Genomic DNA, 25,510 nt, shown 5'->3' on the forward strand with positions numbered 1-25,510 from the left:
GGGTGCGGAGGGGAGGGGGCCGGTGGGAGGGAGAGGGCCTGGCTGGAAATGTTTGAGCCCGAGAGTTGAGCAGCAGATCGGCCACTCGTGTTTCCTGCGCTGTTGCTGCTGCGAGAGAAAATCCTAGGCATGGGCCTCCGGCACTCGACTCCACGGGGGGAATGACAACAGCTCACGCAGTCGCTAGCTGAGACGGGAGGAGTCCGATCGCCACACCAGGTGCCTCTTGAAGGGAAAGGGGCAGGAAAAGAAAACAGAGGGGGGAAGAGAGAGAGAGAGAGAGAGAGAGAGGAGAGACAGAGTGTGTGTGTCTGCGCGCGCGTGTGTGTATATGTGTGTGAGAGAGAGAGAGACGGAGAGGCAGTGCGGAACACCACATTGAGGTGGGAGGAGGATAGATTCTCCGATTCGTTTTTTTCCATTCTTCAGTTCTCTTGAAAAGGGAAAAAAAATAGGGAATTGTGCTGCAGTATGGTGCATACCATCTGGGGTGTGGTGGTGGAGCTTGGTGTGGGTGCTGGGAGGAAGTGGGAGGAAAGGAGAGGACGAGAGAGAAAAACAGAGAGAGAGAGAGAGAGAGAGCGAGAGAATAGAACAGAGTGAGGTCAGCTCTTGCCGGCACTGTAAAACTCGAGACTGTTCTGGTGGTGGGAAACTGCAGCAGTACAGCAGTAAGTGCCTTCTCTCCTCTCCTGTCTGTTCAGCGCCTCTTATAGATTTGTCTGCTGCTCTGTCAGCTGCTCTGTTCATAGAAGAAAATAGATGTTAAGTTTCCTGTCAGTTGGATTTCAGTTGAGCTGTGCTCACTTATTTCCTGAGATATGAGAGTTAGTTGTAGAACAGGGAATGGTCTTACACTTTCTGTGTGAAATAAATAGCATGTGGGCCTTTTTCTTTGTTTTATTTTCATTTGTATGTGAAAGTGGATCACTTGACAAGGGTGTGACTGTCAGACCGGACTTTCACCTAATTCGCGGACAAATTGTTTCAGTTACAATTGGTTTGATAGATTGCGACTCATAGGGAATATTGAACAGTTTTATTTTGCCCTAGTTTTGAAAGCTTTGAGGGCGATTAGAGCTCTGATGTGAATAAGTCCCCTGCTCTGTAATTAGCAAGTGCTTCATGCAGTCTTAATGAGTAACATATCTTGTATAATCCCTCTGAAGTGGAAGCCCTGACCACTGCCTCTCTCCGAAAGCATCAGTGCTAGTAGCCCTTGAAAGCACCGGATGCGTAGACCTGTGCAGCCCCTATGGCAATCGCAGGAAATGGGCCAGGCCTTTGTCAAACAGTTACCAAAAATGAGGAGAATTTTTTAAAAAGATATACATATATATCATTTTAAAATATTTTTTTATTTTCATCCTTTGTTATGAAAAGCTGACACTGCCCTTCCTACCTCTTTGAGAGAAACAAAGCTTGGGGAAAAAGCATAGCAAGAAACCAAATACTCTTTATTAGTGAAGGTGTGTGAACAAGCGCATAATCGATTGTGAAGCGCAATAAAGACTTAAAAGTCATTAGCCCTGGATACTCTAAAGGTTTGGATCACGACAGACGTTTGTGTGCAGTGTTTCCACCTCAGCACGGGGTGTTCATGCCAGCCTTTAACGGGTCGTTTTACAAAAGAAACAGCCTACAGTTTTGGATCTCAGCATGTAGCCTGATTATCAACTGTTTTAAAAATGTGTCCTGCCCAAGCTGGTTGTAAGAGCTTTTTGCTGGAAATGGAGTTGAATGAATGCAACCTTTTCTGACCACGGCGACTTATTAACATCTCAGTCTGTCAGCCGATAGATATACCATGCTATGGTACATGTTTCATTATAGGCTATACATGAGTCTCAGAATACACAGGACTACAGCGGCTAACTAGGCATTACTAAATGTCCATCCAGCTATAAATAAACAGGCTGGATGATCTGATGGAGAAATGCAGACTTAGTGGTCTGAAGATAATAGCTTGGGTCACCGAGTTTCAGTCTGACAGTAAGGCTATTATAACCTAACCTTTTGCTGACTCTGTAAAATGAGGACTTGCCTGGGCAATAGCCTGGCTTATTCCACTAGCCCTCTTCACTTAGCATGTCACTCGTCACCTTCTGTGATAATAAATGTGTGGACATAGTGAATGAGATGAACTTCATATTTGCTAACCCCTTCAGTGAGTTTACAGACTCCCAGGGAAGTTTTGGAGCTGTACGTTTCTCACGACCATTTGGATAGAACGCATTTATTCATTTTGGTTAACTCAAATAGTTTGTCTGCTTTGTATCTCTGAGATTTTCTTGTGTTTCATTAAAAGTAGCCTGAATCGTTGATTGTATGGGATCCTCCATGGCGTTGAAAGCATGCTTAATTGCCTCACAGTTATTTATTATATCATCCAATTATTTTAACGAGTGTACAGTTTCTCACTACCAGCTATTAGCAGGGTAATGAAATGTGTTCCCTTTCAAGCAGCCTGGAGAGAAGGGAAAAACACCTGTAGGCCTGTAGTCTAATTCCAGAAATTTCCATCTATTCAGAGTTTGGAAATACTCATTTGTAAAGTTAGCTCCCCCTCTTTTTCTCCAACGGAAACATGGCTCTCTTTCTTTCCTGTTGCTCATGCAGTGTGTATGTGTGTGTGTGTGTGTGTGTGTGTTTAGTGGAGTGGCATGGCTGGATGGCCACTGACTTAATATGCTGCTTTTATCAAGCCTTCCATCCCGTTTTGCATCCTGCTTTCACCCCAGCTTGGTATTCTGGAAGTCTTGTGTCCCACTTGGGGTTTCGAGATGCCTAGATAATTGGATAAACTTCTCCACTTCCCTGTTTGAATTCCTATCAGAAGAGAAGTGGAGTTGTCTACCCTCTGAACTGTTTTTGACGGAAGAACCATGAAAAACAAGGAAGACGTGGTGCCCCAATGAGTTGGACTGTGCTCAGTGATCAGGGTTACCCTAATCCTAGAGGGGCCAAAGCCATTGGCCATTGGGGTTCACTGTCGTGGCATTGGACTGAACCTGTCCCTTTGAGGAAGGCAGTCTTTTAGAAGTGGGCTCTTTTGGTGCTCTTGAGAATCAGTGGCGGGTTCAGAGTTTCTGATCCTTTATTTCACAGACCCCTTCGTGAGGGCAGAAAAAACAAGTGTGTTTATAAATGGCTTGGAATTAAAATTTCATAATCCCTGAGGCTGAGGCTTCCCAGCCATAATCAGTCAAATATGTCACCCTGATTAATCATGCATAGTGTCTCTGCCTACATGTATTTATCCCTTATGATGTGATTCCTCTCTCTCTCTCTCTCTCTCTCCCTCTCTCTTTTTCTCTCTCTCTCCCTCTCTACCTCTACCTCCCGAGCAAGAGTGAGCGGGACTGATTGTAATGTGATGACCATTTGGCTCTCTCTCCCCTCCAGAAACCATAGCTTCATCTGTGGGAGGGGCGAAGCAAAGGGGTGCTCTGTTGTCGCTAACTAATCTCCTCAGGTCACCGCAAGGGTGCCGGAGCCACCTTCCTACCTGCACACCATCTGTCCTCTCGCACCAGCCTCTGTCTTGGAGGTGTGATCCTCATGCTTTGTGTTTTTGGATGGGAGTGAGGGAGGGAGCATGCTTGGGTGGTTGCCTGTTGGTTTGCTTCCAGCAGCACCACCACCAGTGACCCAAGGTCTAACCCGATGTCCTTGACATTTGCAGGAGAGGTCTAATAGAAGGTTAGGAGTAGTAATTGTGCTGTATGCATGCAGGCATTGCATCTGATATTATCATTCTTCCACCTAGAAATGACTACTTTTGGTTTGGACTCCTACCTCCATCAGTGGGTGTTCCTACAGGAAGTCTGTGCTTATTTGAATTGTTGGACATGCCAACAGTTTGGTGAAGGTTTTTGTTTTAATAAAAGAAATATCTCTGTAGTAGAGATTGTTTTATTTAACATTATCTTGGTTTAATGTTTGGTTTTATTTGGAAGTGTGGTGTCTTTATTGGACTCAGCACATATATACAATTATTGCATTAGTTCTAAATCTGAATTAGTTAAATCTAAATCGCGTTAGTTCTGAATCTACATTTTCTTGTGTTTGATGAATCAAGCGTGGTCTTTGAAATACCCCCACACTGTCACTCACTTCGAAAAGTAGACCATCAGTCTCATTTTTCTTCCATGCTCTAAAAATAAAAGGGGACTAATTGTAAAAGGTCACGTCTGACACGATTCTTACCTGATTTCCTTCCGAGCAGTTGACACTCCCAAAGGGAAGACTCTGAAATTAAAGTCCCACCGTTGAGACTTTACGCTCTGTGATGGTGAGACATCGGTTGAATTTGATTTCATAATATAGACGAGCATTCCGAGGTTTGTGTTGGGATTTAGAATATTTGTATTTGTATGTATTTGTGCAGCAGTACTGGTACTCTAAATGGTTTTCTTATCAGGTTAAGTATCCAGGTCAGTATCATGAGTCTTGACGTCTGTCAGCTGCGACAGCCTGATATGTACTGAGTTAACGGATGGTCTTTTTTACGGCCGAGATAAAGAGTGATATGTCTTTTGAAAGCAAACACAGAGTAGTTTGAGAGCGTAGTCATAGTTCAGTGTTTCGAACATCCATCATGTTGTAGTTACATTTCTAAAGCAATAGCAGTCATTTATTTTCCAGACCACTACCTACCCTGAGTTCTCTCTACTGAGAGAGGGCTACTCACAGTCATGTGCCAGCATGAAGTCATCCCAGTTGACCATTACTGTGAATCATTTGGGTGGAGCCCATGAAGACTCTCAACCCAGTCTGCCCAGTTAGAGATTGCCATATCCCTGCTTTGATATCTCAGAACTTTGAGGCAACGCGTCAGCACACTTGAGCACCCACAAATCCGCAAAAAAGAATGACCTCACCCCTATCATGCTAGCATTTGTAATTCATTTGATATAGACATTGGCTACTTGGTTGAGTTGTCTAGTTGGGGGCTTTCTCGAGAGGAATCTCAGTCCAGCTGGCTTTTCTTTAAGCCCGGTGGCTGTAGCCGTGCAATCCCTGGAGGGGCTAAACACTTGCTGCGTGGGATAGCTGGCATGCCTCATCTACATGATGACTCAGCACGTTGGAGGGAGGCCCTTCGCAGTTCCCCGCGGACTCCCTAAACCTTACGATTGACCTCTCGTCGAAGCGGAGATCTAAATCTTGCGCAGTCAAAAGTGCAAAGCAGGGGGATATTGAAAACTTCTCTCGCTCTGTGTGATTTAGAAAATGACAGCAAGCCACTGAGATTGTCTTAATTTGCTACAGTATGTGCTGCATTATGCACAAGTAGCAGCAGAATATTCTGTCTCATGTTCTGGTGTACAAGATGTTCAAGGTCTTCCTTTGGCCTCTGATATTGTGAAGGAGGTTGCGAGGCAGACTTGGGGTATACGTTTCCTTTGAAACTCTTGCTTAAGTAAATACCATGTATGTGTAGGCTGTAGTCATAACACCCAAGACAGACATTTTGTCTCTGTTCCTCTCTTGTGAATCAGCTCTGAGACTTAGCCTAAATGCTGGGTAGGTCTAGCCTATATTTAGAACAAAACAGTCATATCAGGAGACTGGTTTAAATTATGCCTCTTGTGTGTGTGTTTCTTCTCGTTCATCGCCTCTCTCCATCTAGCCTATTTGAAGTCACAGTCATATTCATTCGTATTTGCATTTCAGAGTAGTCTGATGCTCAGCATTTTCCACGGTCTAGATGTTTGCCTGTTGCCTGTCTGTTGCCAAATTAAACATTAGAAACTGTTGTCATGTGAACCCTAAGTCCTTGGGATAAATGGATGCAATGCAATGTTGGAGGAGTATTAATAAATGAAGCTGCAGCCTTGTAGAAGCATTGATGAGTTCATAATATAACACAGGCTAGTATTTCTAATAAAAACTCTGACATTCATGTTAAATCTGATCAGTCAGTTCTAAATAAGATATTCCTACAGGTATGTAACAGTGTTTCCCATACATTGACTTATTTGTGGCGGCCCACCACAATATCAACATTGACCACCACACAATGATTTTCCAGGTTGGTACTAAATTGTGCTTAAATCTGGTTAGCATCATAACCACACTGTGCTAATTGTTAAAAACTGTTGTATTCAAGTTAATTCTGCAAACCAACCACCACAAATGGAATTCAATTCTGTGGGAAACACTGTGTAATTATTATGTTTGCTGCAGAATGTTTTGAAGAGTTTATATTTAATTCATGTCATAATTTATCTCATAATGTGATTAAGTTGGAATGTTAATTGTTAGAAATCAGCTTGTTAGAACGTTCTCTGACAATATATGTGATGGATTTGTGTTCTTATGAACACATTCGTAAGCTGTGCGCCACATAGTGAAAAAGAGACCCTTAGCAATAAGAGTTGAAAACCAAAGTGGCAATTAAAAAACTTCCAAGTCCAACCCTGCATTTTCATAATGAAGTCTAATGATCAGGGACATCAGAGGTCAAAAGCCATGAAGTCTTATGACTTGAGATGTGAGACTTGACCTGTCCTCTTGCAGCATCAGCAGTAACAGAGACAGATGAGAAGTCGAGGGCACCCCATAAAATTTGTGCAACATTTGCAACTCATTTGCCTGTCTCTGGATGCTATCTGTGAAACAGACTGCGTCGTTTCAGGGCAAACAGTAGTTGTTGTCCTTACCCGACGTTGTTTTCCATGTGTGTGCGTATGGAGTAGTGTAGGTTAGTGGTGTGTGGTGGAGGGGGGCATGTATCCATCATTAAACAGCAAAGAGAATCTTAAACAACAGCTGCAGTTTTTTTTACAACCCTGCCTTCCCCGTCTGACCGCCCAACCCCCACCTCTTTATCTATCTCCCTCTCTCTCTTTCCCTCCCTCTCTCTCTCTTTCCCTCTCTCTTCTGCTTTTGCTCTCACTGTCTCTCCCTCGCCCTCAGTTTGCGCAAGAAAATATTTCCAGATGTTGCCCCTGGAAAATGCTTCCTGTTCGGCAGCCGTGGCTCGAGAGACGTTTTTAAAGGCATGCCAAGGATTGGCACTAGCTTGTTCCAGGGCTAGCAACAGTAGTTATAACCCCCCCTTCCCTTACTGTCTACCTCTCTCGCTTTCTCTCTCTCTCTCTCTCTCTCTTTCTCTCACTCCCTCTCTCCGTCCCTCTGACGTGTGAAGGGGGCTATAGAAGTTGACACAAATTCTCCCCGTGAATTTAATGCCGTCCTTAGGCAGTCTGTGGCGGAGCGTATCGCTGGAGCTGGTTGCGTCGCGTCAGATCGGGCTGGACGGTGTAATTGTGTTTGGCACACGCATCTGTCTCGGCCCTTCTCTGGCTGTTGGACGACTGCCCGGAATGTTGCTGCGCTGCGTGATTTCCATTGGTCCACCCCGTCCCATTATGCATTAGTCGATGGGGTTGGGAAGGGGGGGGTGCTGGGGGAGATGGGCACAGGGTTTAGAAAGGGCAGAGACGGGTGGAGGGGGCATGCTGTGCCTCCCACACACTGTGCTTTAACTGTCCACTGGGAACCCGTTGGGACCTCTCTCCATTTCCTGTCCAGCAGAATTTATGATTTCCCATCACCCATGTTTGACTTGACAGGGGTTAGGACATTTAAGCTACGGTTATAATTAGCTATGTATACTGTAGAATATACAGTAAGTCAGACATAGGGCAGCTATAAGATGCAGATAGACAGTAGGCTACACTATAGAGAGTGTGTGTGTGTGTGTGTGTGTGTGTGTGTGTGTGTGTGTGTGTGTAAATATATGTTTACACTATATATACATACCACCTAGAGCCATAAAAGGAGACGGTATGGTAAAATTGTAGTTTGAGGCTCTATTTCCAACTGAATAGTTAGTCATCAAGTAGGATCAGTCTGTGAGAGTGATGTAAGTGTGATTATGTGCTCGAGTTTCTCAGATGGATACCGTAATGTTTTTATTGACAATGATTTATCATTCAGCTAAAACCAACCATGTTATTTTTTCTTCTCTGTCCTTCACAGATCCTTGACAGAAAGTGCCTTGTCTGATGACGTCCCTACTTGAAGCTTGCTCGCTGTTTATCCGCCGTGCTTTTTTCAACAGAGACTAGCTCACCCTCCAGACCTCCTGTCCTCTCTCCGTGTGTTTGTGTGTGTGTGTGTTTGCACACCACCAAGTCACCCCACCAAGCGACTCTACGCATGAGACAAAACCAGGGTGGAAAACATCTCGACAGCCCTGCCAGAGAATCCGGCTGCCTTGCCAAAGCACAGTGAGCGAGGAGAGCAGCCCGGTCATCAGCGCCGCCACAGTTCCACCCCCCTTCTCTCCCCACGCACAGAATACTTATTACTCCCTTGAAGGAGAACGATTGCCTGAAAATAGCGTGAGTCAACTCCCCCGTGTCCACCCCTCCCACAACCCCACCTCCATTCCTCCTCCTCCTCCTCCTCCTCCTCCCCCCTCACAGAAAAGGAACATTTCAGGAAGGCTCGGGCGACGGGTGGAAGGACGGTCTCTCTCAGTCCACGCCGTGAGCATGTCCCCTCTGTCCTGCTAGCGGCCTGCACCTGGGACCGAGTGACGGATGAGTGTCGTCGCTGTGATTGACAGCTCTGCTCCAAGCGGCTGTCGTGCGTGCTGCCACGGAGGCTCGTAAGCCGTGACACCACCTTCACTCCCTTTCTCTCTCCGGAGGCGCAGCTTTGCTCGAAAACTCAGACAAACAAACACAGACAAAACAGCAGACGTATTTTGGCATCAGCAACGTGTTTGGACAAACTCTATGTGACGTGCTTTTTTAGATTGTCTATTTTTGTTTAACCCTCCCCCATACACACATACACACACCCACACACAAAATCCCCCACCTCTGTCCTCTTGGCACCTTGTCTTAAAAGTGACTGCTAGCCTTTGCCACACTCCAGCTATTTGCTATGGCTTTGAACATCGCCTCGATACGAGACACAAAATGGCTGACCCTGGAAGTGTGCCGTCAGTTTCAAAGGGGGACCTGCTCGCGCAGTGACGAGGAATGCAAATTCGCCCACCCGCCCAAGAGCTGCCAGGTGGAGAACGGGAGGGTGATCGCCTGCTTCGACTCGCTAAAGGTAAGAGCCACGGAGCCCAGCGCAGGGCAGGGGTTGGAGGCACTGGCCAGGTTCAGAGCTGGTCCATGGTACTTGCTCTTGCGTGTGCTTCTCATGCTTGTTTCTTGACCCTAGCTGTGCAGGGAGCAGCATGCATGTCCCTTTGATGTGCTATTTGATATGTTTGGGTAATGCAGGGTCTCTGTCACTGTAAAAGTATTAGGTTCTCTCCCTCTGGTTAGTTTTTAATTAAGAACTGTCACACATTGCACAGTCGAAGACATTAGTGTTTCAATCAATCAAAAGGCAAAGATCAGTTGCAAAAGACACATTTGCTAATGCAAGTGAAATGAGTGCTTTTGTTTGCAGTGCAGCGGGACCAAACAGCGTGCAGTAATTTTCTGTCAACTCTTTGTGGCACGCAGTTCTGTATACCACGTGGGCTATGGCTATATTTGGTGCCTTAGAGGAGTGAGTCTGGCATTCCCATGTAAACATCTCAAGGATCCATTTTGTTTTGGAGATGTTAGACGTGGAGGTTTTGTGTCAGTGGAGTGCCCTCAAATTAGAGTGTGTGTGTCAGCTCCGTGGCCCTGTGCCTCAGAGCTGCAGAGAGTTGTCAAACGGAGTTGACCTGTCGCCTCAAAGCTCAGAGCCTACTCCCACATTCACTCTCCCCCGCCCATCTACCACCCCTCCCCCCACCTTCTACCCCTGCTGCCACTCTGCGCTGGCAGGTTTATATGTTTTCTCTCTTAGGTTACCATGCCACGTCCATCACTTATACTGGTGGTCACCAACATCTGGTGAGTTAACCAGAGACGTCACGAATGCTGCTATTCCTGGAACAAGCGTGCATAAATGTCAGGCCCTTTAAGCTCCTCAGAGCAACAACAGTAACGAGAGCCTGTATGTAATGGATGCTAATTCAATTAGGCCAAGATAATTTGTTTGAATATGATAGGCCTAATTTCTCCTGATGATGGCTGAGAGTTGTTTATAATGTGCTGTCTATGAATGCCACACGTTTAGAATGCTTGCCGTTATATAGCAACAGCCTAAATGTGGCTTTCCCGTTTGAACTAGGTTTGGAAATGTATGTGTTTTGAATTGGGTCCAAGTCGTCTTTGGCAATTCTCTAAGTATTTTCTCTCCACTGACAGTCTCAGTTTATGTCTGCTGCCTCTAGGTGCAATAGCCTCATTTTATTATTTCTGACAAAGCTTTGAGGTCAGTGATGCCATTTTAAGCTCAGCCAGTTTTTTTCCCCTTAAATCTCAAAGGTGTACAATATTCTGTGTTCAGGGAAAAAATAAAATTATATATAGATCACGGGAAATAACAGATTGCTATCACATATGGAAGAATACACTGAGCTGTATGTGGTTTTTTTATGCGGCATGGAAACCCTGGAAACACTGTTTCTCATGACAGTGACAAATGACCAGTGAAACGAGAACAGGTACCAACTATCTCTTTGGAACAATGGACTTAAGGCAGTGCTTAGCTTTCACATTTGCGTAAGCAGCTATCTCAGCTTTTCGAAAGTACCATCGCCAGCTCACAGAGCTGCTTCGTTCATCATATACAGTAAATTAGTCAAGGTCACATGTCTGGTATATACAGCTGGATCCAATTACTATGTGTTACAATTTGTGATATAAGAAGATTGCAAACATAGAGTACTATGCAAGCGGGAAACTGTTTTCTGCCATACCGATTCCACAGAGGTGTACTGCTTAACCCAGAGCCATAGAAAGAGAGAGTTGCGACACTCTTTGATGTCGCCGCCACACGATCAATAGTTCCAAAAAACCTGTGCTGAATGGCTGTTTTGCAGGAGGGTGGGATGTATTTCTGGATGCTGGAGGGCGTAATCTAATACCTCATTGGCTACTGACCAAGTGATTGGCAGTTTTCAGTTCCAAAACTGTCTCCATAACCTGGAAACTGGCATGGAAAAGCGATGCTGTCTTTTTCCAAGGTCTCTTATGGGAGTGTCACCACTCGGTTTTCTATACCGCTCTGGTTTAACCCACAAAATGCACACATCTCCATTCATTCTGCACTATGCCACATGCTTCAGACCACCTTCCCCCAGTTGAATGGCTTTGGCAAACTGCATGACTCCATCAGATTGCTGACCGTTAAAGAGCAACAATCCCGAGCTTGCCCACAGGCTGGCTCACATGACCTTCCTCCCCCATTCATCCTGAAAATCTGTTCTCACCGTGAACCTCCCAATATTTTGGCAATGCGGCTCAGCATTTATGTGACTCAGTGGCACAGAAGGGACGATCAGCTGCTTCCTTGGCAACTCTCATGTTATTCCTCCGTCTGAGTCCCAGTGTGTACATCGCGGAGGCTACCCGGGGCCAAATTACCGCACGACCAGCGGGTAAAGATTGACTGATGCTTTATTACAGCTGCCTAGGTCCGTCAGAGCCGTTGACGGCTTAATGGGTTAACAGCTGCCTCCAATTGGGATCAATTTGGGAGCGCTTTTGACATGAATCATTGTATCTCTGTCAGGGGGGCATGGTCCAGTAGACAGCAGACACTTCAGCATAGACTTTACTTGTTGGTGTTGCTCAGCATTTTAGGCCGATTTTGTCTATGTACAGCAAATCAAAGCCACCTGCAAACCAGAGGTCTCATTATGCCAAATCAAATGAGTCTGGAATGTCTGGTCATGATATCATTGACATGGCAGAGAAGGCCTCTTGGGGATCTGAATGTTTCCAACTGTGGAGACTACCAGTTGTACGCCCACCCAAGCCCCAGGTCTGTCTACTGCCAATGTGTCATCTTGTGTAACTGTACAAAGTAACAAAGCAGTGATTGCGAGATTAAACTCTTAGCGCCTCACTATTCTTCAGTGTCAGTGGATGATTGCACACAGGTACAGGGGGGCTGAGTGAGGGATTCTGCTCACCACTCTGCCTGGAGATGTCAGCTCTTTGCTGATAACATTCTAACGGCTAGCCGCGCTCCTGTAGGAGCCTCTTGAGTACAGTAACTGTCCCGGGAGCAGCCCTCGGCCTCTGGCCATCCCATGGCACAGTGCAATCACCAGATACTTATCCTGACGGGCGAGAGAGTGGCGGCGGGGACAGTAGGGTGGCGAGCCGACGGCCTGGACCACGCGACCCAACAAGGAAACAGCAACCGCATTGACCTGCAACCGTTCAAACAAAAGGGTGGCTTGTGTTCTCATTCAGGCCAGCGTGCTGCGCATTAGAGGCAAATGAATCTTGTCAGTGGCCCCATTTGTTTCGCGGAGGGCATGCATGCTTGCTGCTCTCAGCATTTGTGAGGCGTCCAGGAAGAGTCTTGCGTGGGTAAGGCCGCTGTGTCCTCTTTGAATGCAGGTGCTTGTTTACTGTATGGAAAAAAAGGTTGCAGATCTGCAGTGTTTGTGGGATGAGGTGGCATGACACATCTGTTGTGAATTTGGCTACAGACAAGATTCTCATTTGTTGTTGTTTTGAGAAGCAATTATGTAGTTATAGAAAGTAGAAAGACTAGAACCAAGTCGAGAGGTCTTAGAAGCAGAACGAGATGCCAGTGTCTCATGACAGACATGTCTGCCAAGAGGCAGGCCATGTTCCCCATTGATTCCCACGTTAATGTTATCAAATATGATAAATACCGCTGTCTGAACATCAGACCAGAACACTTGAAAGGTTACTGTTGTTTGTGCTGGAGAAGCTGTCTCTGTGCCACCCTGACTATGCAGCAGCATCCAACAGGGACAGATTGAGGCTTGGGGGGGAGGGGAGCGCTGAAAATATACAAATGCCACAGTCATGTGATGATGTCACAGTGCCTACTAGTGAATGGCCTGTTGTTGTCAGAGTGTTTTTTTCCTCTCCTCCCCCTCCTTTCCCCTCCCTCTCTCTCTCTCTCTCCACCACTCGAGCGCTGTCTGTTGCTGACACGTCCTCTGTGACTCGCAGTGGTGGCTTGCAGCTTCGGGAGACTGCAACCAGCGTGGTGTGATTGCCCTATCAACAGTCAACATCTGTCAGTGCACACGAGCATCAAGGAAACAGCCGATGAGGGCTGAGTAAAAGTCACCCTGGGAGAATCATCTGTGCTCCTCCTTGCTATCTGTGTGATGACACACATGTTGATAGAACCTTCGACAGCCCCTCTGGTTGTACACTCGCACATGCACACAAACACACCCACAAACCTCTAGAATTGTTTATTATTCGACATTTTCAGAATTCATTTTCAGAATTTCCTAGAATGTTGAATGCCAAAATACCCACTGGATTAAAGCCTGTCCAACACAAATATTACATAGCACTACAGCTGACTTTTCTACAGATTCTTGTCGTCAATGCCTTAGAGAATTGGACTGCACAAGACATTTGTTTTCAGTTGTGTTCATCTGTGTTATTTCAGTAATGGACGCCAGACTTCAGGGGGTGTTTTTTTGGCACCATATCTGACAGCACAGTGAGAACGCCTTAGCTAAACGTTATCAAAGGTAGGAACAACAAGCTTCTGTAAACATCGAGGCGGTTTAGGGAGCGGGGGGAGGAGAAAACGAATCAAAGTGGTCTGGGGGCTGGGAGCGCCAGGTGAACAGCATGCACAGCTAGACGGGAAGCCTGGGCTGCGCTGAAGCCAATTACAGAGATCCTGATGGAGATTTAGGGAAAAGCAAAGAGACCAAGGTCCACTCAGTCAGAACTGCGGTTCCTCTCGTACTGAGCAGGATTACCATTGCAACAACACATCATCAGTAGGGTTAAAACTAACCTGTCTCACGACGGTCTAAACCCAGCTCACGTTCCCTATTAGTGGGTGAACAATCCAACGCTTGGTGAATTCTGCTTCACAATGATAGGAAGAGCCGACATCGAAGGATCAAAAAGCGACGTCTCTATGAACACTTGGCCGTCATCATCACTCATCATCGCCATCATCATCATCATCATCATCATCGTCATTGTCATCAGTGTCGTCAGCATCACTGTCATCACAGTGGGCTTGTGGAAGATAGGGAATCAGTAGGCATTTAAGTGACCTGCTCTCTCCTTCTCTGCTGGGCAGTTACTGTACTATTCTGTGAGGATCCTGGCCTACACAGGCCTTGATTTCATTCAACACTGGGCAAACAAATGATGATGTCCTTAGACCGCTCCAGTCTTATCTGGGATTCTCATCGGTCAGTCGACATAGCTGGAGTCTGATTAGGGAGCTCTGTGTTGTGGTTCCCCACTCTCTCCTTTTGTCTCAGGGACATGAACTCTAAACAGATGTCGCATGCCTGTCTGCAATTAGTTTCAACACTCGGTAGAAACTTTCCTCTCTCACGTGATCTTTTATTTTGGCCTTAATAAAATCTCCTGTGAGAATTAGGCCTAGGTCTCATCTAGTCATTAACTTTCTACAATGCTACTTTATTTTTTGCATGAATGCTTCCACAGTAAGCTCTCCTCAGATCTCTGGCACTACCACACCTTAAAAAAAAAGTGTGTGTGTGTGTGTGTGTGTGTGTGTGTGTGTCTGTTTTTAAACAAGTGTGTGTGTGGGCGTGGGTGTGCGGAGGACGGGAGCTTGCCAGCATTCTTTGGGCGTAATCTGCTGTAGAGGGCCACACCCTAGACTGATCAAACATGCAGGGGGGGAATGTTGGCCTGCGCCACGGCAGGGGTCCCAATAGCCGGGTCATTGAAAAAAACAATGAAGCGCTGACTGGGGCTTAAGCGCCAGGCCACTGGTGGGGAGCAGGGGCTTTGATGAGCTCGGCAGCTCCCTCATTCCTGAACCAGGGTCTGCGCCACAGCCTCACCCCGCCCTCCCCTCCCAAACACGCCAGACTTCATTTGGTCCATGTGACTTCACTTTTCCCAGTCCTCGAGAGAGAAAACAGAAGCTAACCTTAGGGAGGGAGAAACATTGGGTAAGAGAGAGAAAGAAGGAGGAGTAGGAGGAGGAGGAGAGGTAGAGAGTGCTGAAGGTGAGTTGGTGAGTTGTAGACGCCACTTCCCTGAATGAAAAAAATGTTTCGTTTGTTTTATTGGTCGCTGTTGTCAGTTGCTCTTCTGTTAGTGCTTCATTTGATTGCAGCAACTGATAACACGACTGTTGTTGCTTATAGGCAAATGCACCTGGCACAGCACAGTACACTGACCTGGCTCTAGGCCAAAGCTGAGGACTGCTGCTACATTCCAGACAACTCAGAAATCGGAGGTTAGATTTCTGTTCCGTCTTTAAAGTTGGGCAGATCTACTTGCCTCAAGTTTAGACATAGGAACTCCGACTTGCAAGTCGCATTGAAGTGTAATTTTTCCGAATAAGAGTTCTGAATTCTTGACTTACGAGTTTGTCTGGAACAAAATTGGGAGATCCCGACTAAGAAATATCTGACCCCCGACTTGTCTGCAACGCCGCATGCGTCTCAGGAAAATATTTGCTCCTTGGTTGGCAGCATAAGGCAAATATTCACTTGGGACTGCACTCATCTTGTTCCTCGCATGATAATGCTGTTCTGTTGAGCTCCTGCTTTGTAATCCACAACTGTCTGTCTGGTACAGTGGATATGCATTATGTAATGCGGAGGAGGACTGTGAAACCAAAAACAGATTTCACCTGGGCTCCCGGCAAGGCTGTTAGAGATATGCGGTTAATCCCTGCCTCTCCGTTCATATTGAATTCTGCTCCATTTCCCCTCATTGCACCCAGCCCCCAGGCCTGCTCCTGTAAGACATGATGGAACCTGAGAAAGTGATTTAGAAAGAGGGAGAGGGAGAGAGAGGGGAACTCACAAACCCCACAAAACAACATTCCTTAATTGTTTTCTCCACTTTATTTTCAGCATTGCTTGTTGGCTTTTGACTTCACGAAACACTGAAGTAAATCTTGACCTGGAAATTTAATTGAGTGGGTGGTGATCTTTCAAGACTAGCCAGATCTCCAAATAATACTCTGCATGTTTTTATCGTCCGAAATAAACTAATTTTAACTTGGCTTAGATACTGTTACTGGATTGTCTTACAAAAGGGTGTTGTCAGTTCCTGAAGAGCGAGAGAATGCACAAGCTTTCGGTACCATCAGCTGATTTTAGAAGCCCAAAGCAATCATTTCCCACTGGCATATCCTACCACACTCTCCGAGGATTTTAAATAGAGCTGACACCCCCAGCCCCCGCTCCAGAACTTTCCTTCTACTGTGTATGCAGAACAGAAATCTCTCTCTCTCTCCCTCCCCCTCTCTTTCTTTCTCCCTCTCTCCCTCCCTCCTCTTCCTTTGCTTTTCACCCTGTCTTTGTCTCCAGTCATAAGACTGATCACTTGAAGTCCTTATTTTATCTTCTTCTCCATAGATACATGTGGGCACACACACACACACACACACACACACACATATACCCTTTGTTTAACCTTTATACTTTAGCAATAATGAGGCATGTCCTCACCCTATGGTCGCTAAACTCCTACCCCACCCCACCCCTCCTCTTCCCTCTGAACCCTAATGGCTGCCATTGCCGAGGGCCTTGGGATTTGGCGGCCAAAGACTGGGAGGCCACAGCTGGTGCTGCAAAAGCGAGACCTGGTAATGAGCAGAGAGAGGATCTTTAATTGGCCCTTTGAAATCAGCAGCCTCGTCTAATTAGGCAGCAACCTTTAAGTCCCTGATAGGCGACGGGTTGGGGTGGGGCCATGGCTGGGTGGCTGGGTTGGTTAGGCTGTCTCGAGGCCTGAGTGTCACTGTCATGAATAGCAGGCAGTGTTCGGTGCTAGTTCGCTCCCCACGACCAGCGGCACAGGCCAGACCTGCATCGTTCCAGTCAGGAGGCTGTGTTGTCAAAAGGAGCACCAGTTCATCATGTGACTGCAGAATTGAATGTGCTCCTGCAATGTGGGAAGGTGGAGGGGTTATGACCGTGGAATCTTGCATACTCCAGTAGGTCCTCTCCGCTCACGTTGTGCCCAAAACGATTTTGTCCACCAGTTCATAGCTGTAGGCTTCATAAATTTCCATTTAAGTTTTTGCTCTGGTGGCTGTTGATTTTTTCCTCTATAATACAGTTTATAGAGCTATGTCCTTACTCTTCCAGCCTCAATATGGTTACTGCTGCTTTATGAAACAAAGACAGAGCAAGCACGAGTGCCTCCTGAAAAATGTCCAGTCTCTGAGAGCAAGACTCGGCAAAGATAGGCTTGGGATGTCATTTGAAAGCTCAAGCGTGGGTCGATATGAAGTCTTTATTAGTCTCGGCGTAAGGTAATGTACTAACAGCTCTTGCATAGTGGCCAAACTGTGACATTTATGGATTACTTATTCTCAGCCGCCAGACTGACTGACAGCACGGATGGAGTCATTTCCACTAATTCCTTCCCTGAGAGTAGCAATAATAACCATAATAAAATAGCTCTTGTGAATGTTAAGCCTATTGCCCAGGAAAAAATGAGCACACTCTTTTTTTTGCCTCAGTACAAATGGAGGGAAAAAGTTCTTGTTGCTAGAAGCCAACCTCAAATGAATGGCATGCATAAGAAAGTAGTACTGTCCTTTCTACAGAGTTAGGTAAAGAACAGGAGTTTCAATGTTTCTATGCATTACATGCTATTGTATAGTGCATGTTGCTACTTAAATCATATCCATATTGTTACATTTCCATGGACAGCATTTTTCATAAATAAATAGAATATATTTTTACAATGAGATGTTACTACTCCTATTACATATCATACATAAGTACGTATGTATTTCAAAGTTAGCTTTTGTATTCAGCAGCTATTTTTCTTAATCCCAAGCTGATGAATATAGAGTGAAATGCCTAGCAGTTTAGTATTTAATAAATATACTGTGTTAACGTGCGTGTGTAGTCAAGATTTATGTCCAACACGCAAGCAAACAGATGCACTGTAAAAATAACCCCTACAGCAGCCTGGTGTTGTCTTGCACAATAAATCTCAATGTTAACTCCTCATTAAGTGCAAAGCAAGAAGAAGAGCTGTTACTGCAGCACTGCAAAGTAAATAGTTTTATCATGCACTTCTAGACTGTCATTAGCTAAAAGGTGTCCTCACCTAGTCCACGTACATGTAAGCTCTGATCCCAAATGAATTTACAGTAAAGGAATAAATAGGGACAAAGACAGACCTAAATATGATGTGTTGCAGACGTCAAAACGTTGGCTATGACATGCTGTAAAATGCACAGCCTGACAGTGCAGACAATATAATGGTAATTGCAGAAAAGTATGGGCTTGGATGTTGTTCATTTCACATTGAGTTCACACAGAGGCTTAGCGCTATATTTAAGTTGCAAACTAATAATTGTGGAGGAATGCGTGGAAAATGAAAACACAGTTTATTTTCATCATTTTAAACACTATAAAGGTCAGGTTTAGCTCAAATGACCCCTTGAAGTCAGAGAGCCGAAATAGAATGATAACACCCAATAAATGGCCCTTCCCATGTTGGTTTGTCCATATTGTAGAGGTCACAACTGGCTGACTCTCCCAAGGCGGGGTGTGTTTATGCCTGGCCAAGCTGTGGGGCGAAAGTGACACCTACCCACCACCACCACCACACCACTCCCTTGCAGTTGCCTGCAGCTCTGAACCAGGGCAACAGGTGGGGTCACTAATTGGCAGCCTGTATACCGTTACAGATACCCACGGATTCGCCACCGGATCAGAGAGTCTAATCGCCAGCAGTGAGAGGGTAGAGAGAGGGAGAGGCCTGCGGGTTTATTTAGGGATAGACTCATGGCCTAAGCTCTCTGCTGACCTCTCGGAGACCCCAGCTATCCCTATCAGTCCCTCTCTCTCTTGCTGACTCCTGCTTCTCAGCCTCCCTATCTGCTTACATCTCTCCCCTGCTAGTCCGCTAATTGTCATATATCCATCTCCCTCTGCCTTCACTTTTTCTTTCTCTTTTTATGGTCCCTCACCACCCCACCCCCCCCCCTCTCTGTCTGTGGCTCTCTGTTTTTCATGCACACATTCATATTCCATTGTAGTCTATTATAGTGTTGTCACGATACCAAAATTATGACTTCGATACGATACCTGCCATAAATATCACGATGCTCGATACTGAAACGATACTACGGGCGAAATCCTAAGATGTCTGAAAAAGAAAGGACTCATACCTCCTCCAAGTGTATTGAGTCATTTGTGTTGAATTCGGTGCACTTTTGTAGTGTCAATTCCGAGTTCTAAACTTCCGACATAATTATTATTTTTTATAGTCAGTAAAATAGTAGGCCTACTTTGTGTGATTAAGTCCTTTATTGATTGTTGTAGTTCATTTACATTGTGTTGTGTTTTGGCAATAAAGTAGCTTTAAATAGCCAAACTAAGCTAGATCAAGGTCAGTTTTGAAATTACTGCATGCTGTAACTACTGCACTGAATGCTATGCAGAGGGGCCTAATCTTTAGGCCATCTGATGTACAGTATAGCCTAGGCTACCCTAGGCCTTCCCGTGTTCATGGGATTTCTTTGACAGTTGCAAAGGGAAAAATGTGAGGATAGTCTTTTTAGCCCAGTGTACAAGAACGACGCGTTACCACCACTCAGGTCTTCGTCAGATAGGCCTACACCATTACCTATTGCAATATATCTGTGCGCATTCCTACATGACGTCTATTTCTTTGATAACATGATTTGCTACCACGTAACAATAAGCCGCTATTATTATTAGGACTCAACACGCTTTGGTGGTATTATATGCTGTGGGCTTTAATTAGCGCATTTCAGGTAGCCTATCCTACATCTGGGCAATAATTATTGAACAAATTGCAGTCAACATGCCATGACAAATGTTACCAGTAGTACTGACTGAACATGAAATAGATTGTTTACAAGTTATGGTAATGTTATTCTGGCGTGAACATTGCGCTTTCATCATGTTAGCACCCTATGATTACAGCTCGTTATGTCTCGTCAAAATGATTACAGCTTGTTATGTCTCGTCAAAATTAATTGATGAAGGAAGGTTCGCTTTATCCCAGAGAACCATACTCGTTTCACTTAGGCTAGACTAAAACAGAAGAGAAGAACTTGGCACTAACCATGTAGTCGTTTTTTCTATAGCATATTCGTTAACCTGTCTTTCTTTGAACTCTTTACAAATGTTGGGATATGTCTGCGAGGTGTTTAGCCAAGTTCCATGCGTAGCCTACTGCTTTTAAAATGACTTTGAAACATATTTTACTTAGCGGGCCTCTGTGTACCTGATGGTTTTTGCCTTCAATATTCGCTGATGTATCTGAAATAGTTCCAGATTTCACCTTTTGTTTTATCCACAAGGCCGAGGACTGTCGGCAAAGAACTATGTTGACGTTGCCTGCGCGACTCACTCCTCAGAGCTGCCTGCTGGACCGCCCACTTGCCTAGATGCGTGCAAGGAGCAGTGAGAGCAGCAGTTCACACAGACACAGAACGTTATTATTTAATTTAGTATCGATTCTAAAAACGTCGGAAATCGTATCGTTTTTTTGCGTGAAGGCATCGTGATACCTTTTTAGTATCGATACACCGTGCAACACTAGTCTATTACCATTAAGCAGGTAGAGCTTAATTGTAATGGGTGGGACATTTAAGATTGCATGTGGTGGTGAGCCAACCAATCAACACACACACACACACACATACATGTACACACACACACACACACACACATACATGTACACACACACTTACACACACACACACACACACACACACACACACATTTCCCGTCAGCTCTGGGTTACTCAGCCATGCTCAGCCTTCTTTTCCTGCTTCCTGTCATCTGAAGCCTCCTCCGGCTTGTTAATGGAATACCTCAGGGAGTGGTGTGGCCTTTGTAACGGCGTCTTTCAGTTGACAAAGGCCACCGCGTAGCTGGAGAGGAAAAATGCAAATTACATTTATCCGCACTGATGACACTGACTGAATCCAGCTGCAACGTATTTAAGACAAATATAGAAATATATTTTAGCTGTAGTCTTTCCGCTGTTTTTCCATCCACCTTATTCGTGAAACCCTACCTCCGTCCGGTTTTCATCTTCTGTGTACTCTATTTACATAATAATTAGTCTCAGTAGGCTAACTAGAATATTCATCAACTTATATTTCTTTCGAAATATAGACAATTCTGCTCTCTATATGGATATTTTATATAGTAGCCTATATGACTAAGAGAAAAAAATGTAAGTTTACTTTTACATAGCTTAGAGTGCGTCAGGCACTGTCTACCATCACATCAAAATCAATAAAACTGGAAATAGAAAGCCCATGTTTGACTCACGGACATGGCAAAGATTCAAAGAAGACCATGTTATCAAGATAACACACTCACACTGGACTGTGGAATTATAGCCATTTGCCGTCTCTCTTCTACTGTCTCAGACTGTAATGGATATTCAGTAATGGCTGTTGACTTAACAGTTGTGCAATTTGCTAATCATAAGCAAAGGTGCAGGCAGTAACAGAATACTCTGAAAGCGTAGACATCCACAATGGCAGTTGTAGTCTTAACACCTGAGTCTCCATCTTGACCACTAATGAATTGGTCCAAATAATGGTCTTTCAGGGTCCCAACAGTCCTTAATTAAGGCTGTTAGCCTATATTGCCGGGTATAAAGCTAGTTCTGAAATGCTACCAGTTGTTTTGATCAAATGCGTTTTGCCCCGGAAAGAGGTCTGCCATTAGACTCCCCAACCCCCATGCAGCCGTGATTTGTCATATTCATGGCAGCCACACAATAAAGAGGATCCACTCACTACGAAGTGGTCGGAAGACTCATTAAAACATGCAAAGGTCAACATTAGCTGTCATTCCCGTCTCTGTCTGCCGCGTTGTTAAGATACATTTTCTCAAAGGTCACAGGAAGAACATGCAGAGGTGGCCTGCTCTTTACCACGTCGTCTCATCATCGCTGCATGTTACAGCATTCTCTGTCAAGTCAGTAGGTGCACAAAAGGCATGTACTGCCAGGGTCAAGTTAACTCCTGGAACTCTTGCAATGGCTAGAGGGCGAAGCACAATTAAAAATCGTAGCCTATGCATTTGCGCCTCCACAGCCCCGAGTGGACTATTTATGGGCGTCTAAAAATGAATGCATTTCGCCTCTGTCATGTGGAGGTAGGCTAGATGCTTGTTAACCATGCTGTGAACTGAAAAAGGGAAGGCATTGTGTGTGAGAGTGTGTACACAGGCATGTCCTTGTGTGTGTGTGTGTGTGTGTGTGTGTAGGTGTGTGTGTGTGTGTGTGTGTGTGTGTGTGTGTGTGTCTGTGTGTGTGTGAGCATGTTGTGGAATGCAAGGCCACCAGAGCCTCCTCTGTCCTCCCACAGGCTCATGGCTCCTCACACTACTGACGTGTTAAGGGGAAGAGTCGAGATGTCCTTCAGTCCTTCAGTGTACATCCACACCCCACCCCCTCATTCACTCTCATTCTCTCTGAATTTACATAGGCCTGTTCCTGGAATTGAAACAAGAAAATAAATCAATGCTAGCCTCTGTGATAAATGCACCATGCCTGTTATATTATTTGTTCTCATTTCATGGCTCTAGAAAATGTAGCACTCCAAATGATTTTCTGAGCCGAAAGGGAAATATTTTCAGTTTTACTCTTTCTCTTTTAGTTTGAACACAGCTTTCTATATCTAGTTCTGTACAGTGTTCTTCATCAGATCTAGACTTTTCTATCTACTGTACTTATCCACCTTATTCATGAAACCTTTCTTCCGTCCGGTTTTCATCTTCCGTCCATGCTATTGGCATAAGAAGTGCAGTCTCAGCAGGCGAAATTTTAAATGGTTTGTTCATCATTAGTAATTTCTAATTTATCATCAGTAAAGCATTTGTTCACACAGTTATAAATAGTTTGTTTATAGTAAATAAGCCTATATCTTAAATATGTTTATACATTATTGTTAATACTTAATAAATGATGCAATAATATGTTTTTGATTAAGTAATATTTCCATTATTTAACAGTTGTTACATACACATGCACTAATGATTTGTTAGGGTAAGGATACATATTTTATAAACCACTTCCTAATACTATAATTAATAATTAACTCAGGAGTTGCAAGTGGTTAGTTAATGATATTTTGTGAGCTCATCTAAAGGAAGGTTGTTTTATTCCTTGCAACACATTTACAAATGAGTTATAAAGTTCACACTTGCATGTATGTGTATATTATTGCATAATTTATTAAGAATTAACAATAATTCATAAAAATATTTTAGATATAGGCTTATTTACTATGAACAAAACATTTATAACTGTGTGTACAAATACTTTATTTATGAGAATTAACATAGGAACAATGCTTTACAAATGATGAACAAAGCATTTTGTAATAGTTTGCAACTGGTTTATAAATGATTTCATTATAAGTGGTTGTTTCATTACCTATTAAGTATAAATCATGTACTTACAAACATATTTTTGAATAGGCTTATTTAGATAGATAGATAGATAGATAGATAGATAGATAGATAGATAGATACTTTATTGATCCTCAAGGGGAAATTCAAGTTCATTTACTATGAACAAACCATTTATAATTGTGTGAACAAATGCTTTACTGATATTTTTTTTACTGATGACTAAATTATGTATAAACAAAAAATTACTAATGATGAACAAACCATTAACTAATAAGTAACAAAGGCTTAATAAATTATGAATTGTGTGTAGTTATTATAAAGTGTTACCGGGATATTCTATATAATATATGACTGACAGAAAAAAGAAAAAAAAAGCTAATTTTACATGGCTTGGGATATGTCAGGCACTGCCTACAGTACTGTACCATCACATTAAAGTCAATACAACGCAACCAAACCAGATTTCTGAAAACTGAAGTGTCATGGTAACGCCCATGTTTGGCTCAGGGATAAAGGTGGATACAAGACAGGCAATTTCATGTATTCATCAGCACAAGATGTGCTGCTGTGATTACTGTGTCACTTTTGACACTAATTGTGACAAAGAGGACAAAGCAAAAGCACTAGCCCTCAAGGCCATGTTGTTTTCTTTTCTCACACCCACATTTCTGTTGCTGTCCAGCTATAGCCTAGTTAGCCTGGTGTATTAGGAAGCTGCAGCAGTGATTTCCCTTGTAGAATGCATAAAGTCAAATGTGGTCCTGCAGAATGAAGCCTCTCCCCATGCCATGGTTATGAATTTTTGATATTACCTAGAAGGCCTAATTCTATTGTAGCCCTTTAGTCTTGTGTGTATGTGGCTTATTCAGATCGTAGTCTGTGAAAGGCTTCTCCGAGTGGTCTGTGAGAGAGCACGTGTTTGATGCGGTTAATGTGTTTTATTGTCCACCAGTGTCCAACGTGCTGGAGGTAGCAGTAGCACATCCATTAGCCTACACAGAAATTAAATTTTAAATCCTTGTCTGCACCGCCCGTGATTTTGATCTCGCTAATGTGATACTGTCGCAGGTGTTGTAGTCTGTCATTAGGCGGCATGTGAGAGCTTGCCTGAGGGACAGAGGACACTATGTTTAATGTTATAGAGCCAGGGCGGAGTTGTCCCTGTGTGTGTGCGTGTGTGCGTGCGTCGTGCGTGTTTGTTTGTGTGTGTGTGTGTGTTTGTGTGTGTGGGTGTGTGTGTGTGTGTGTGTGTGTGTGCGCACGCATGCATGTGTATGGATTAGCTCAGATCTTCTAGATGGGTCCCACGTCTCAGCATTTCACACATGATCAGATTATCAGCTGTTTTCTTGCAGTCTATCTGGATTATACATGTTCACCCCGGCCCCCCATCCACCACCCCAAACAGGGTGCTTGCGCAGGTGCATTAGCCCTCCACAAGTTACACACACACACACACACACACACACACACACACACACACACACACACACACACACACACACAAACTACCCCCTGGGTATATAACAAACAGTGTTTGTTCCTCCCCCAAGACACATCCAGTAAAGATATAGTGAAATAGACAAATAATTGAATAAATATATGGACGAAATAGAACAGAATATAACTGTCCTGTCGTTTTTTCTGTAAACCCAGACAGGTGAATTGTGTCTCTTGTACAGCCTTGTACAGCCTGCAAACACCCTCCTCCTCTTTCCACATAAACTCCCACGTGTCAACCCCCACCTTGACTTGTGCTTGGATCTCTTTGGACTCTCACTTACACACACACACACAGGCTACACAGAGAACACCCCAGGACAGTTAAGTGTTGCTCAACACACACACACACACACACACACACACACACACACACACACACACACACACACACACATACTTTTCTTTGTGTGTTCATGTGTGGTCCACTGGAGAGTTACTCAGTGGTGGACACTTCTCGCCAGTGTTTTGGGAGGTGGGGGGGCATGAATAGGTTAGTAGGGGTGTGGTATAAGCAGCTTTTCTTTCTTTCTCCAAGCCTCTCTCTTTACTTTATCATAGCTCTTTTCTCCTCCTCCTCCTCCCCCT

The 25,510-nt window shown here is 44.4% G+C and overlaps 1 protein-coding gene across 12 annotated transcripts in view; it reads left to right on the top strand.

Annotated features, from left to right (window-relative positions):
• mbnl2 (muscleblind-like splicing regulator 2) overlaps positions 1 to 25,510 on the top strand; it is a 57,296-nt gene that overhangs the window by 5,417 nt on the left and 26,369 nt on the right. For 4 of the 12 annotated variants that reach the window (XM_048235087.1, XM_048235081.1, XM_048235089.1 and 1 more), the window contains exons 1-2: positions 45 to 219; positions 7,993 to 9,081. In XM_048235087.1, the coding sequence (XP_048091044.1) occupies positions 8,908 to 9,081 (174 nt within the window). In that variant the 5' untranslated portion in view covers positions 45 to 219; positions 7,993 to 8,907. Of the gene's footprint in view, positions 1 to 43; positions 220 to 529; positions 672 to 7,992; positions 9,082 to 25,510 lie in introns of those variants that run through there. The other 8 variants (XM_048235092.1, XM_048235090.1, XM_048235093.1 and 5 more) reach the window with 4 other exon arrangements.

This window comes from Alosa alosa, chromosome 23 (genome assembly GCF_017589495.1).
Source record: "Alosa alosa isolate M-15738 ecotype Scorff River chromosome 23, AALO_Geno_1.1, whole genome shotgun sequence".
NCBI classification, from domain to species: Eukaryota; Metazoa; Chordata; class Actinopteri; order Clupeiformes; family Clupeidae; genus Alosa; species Alosa alosa.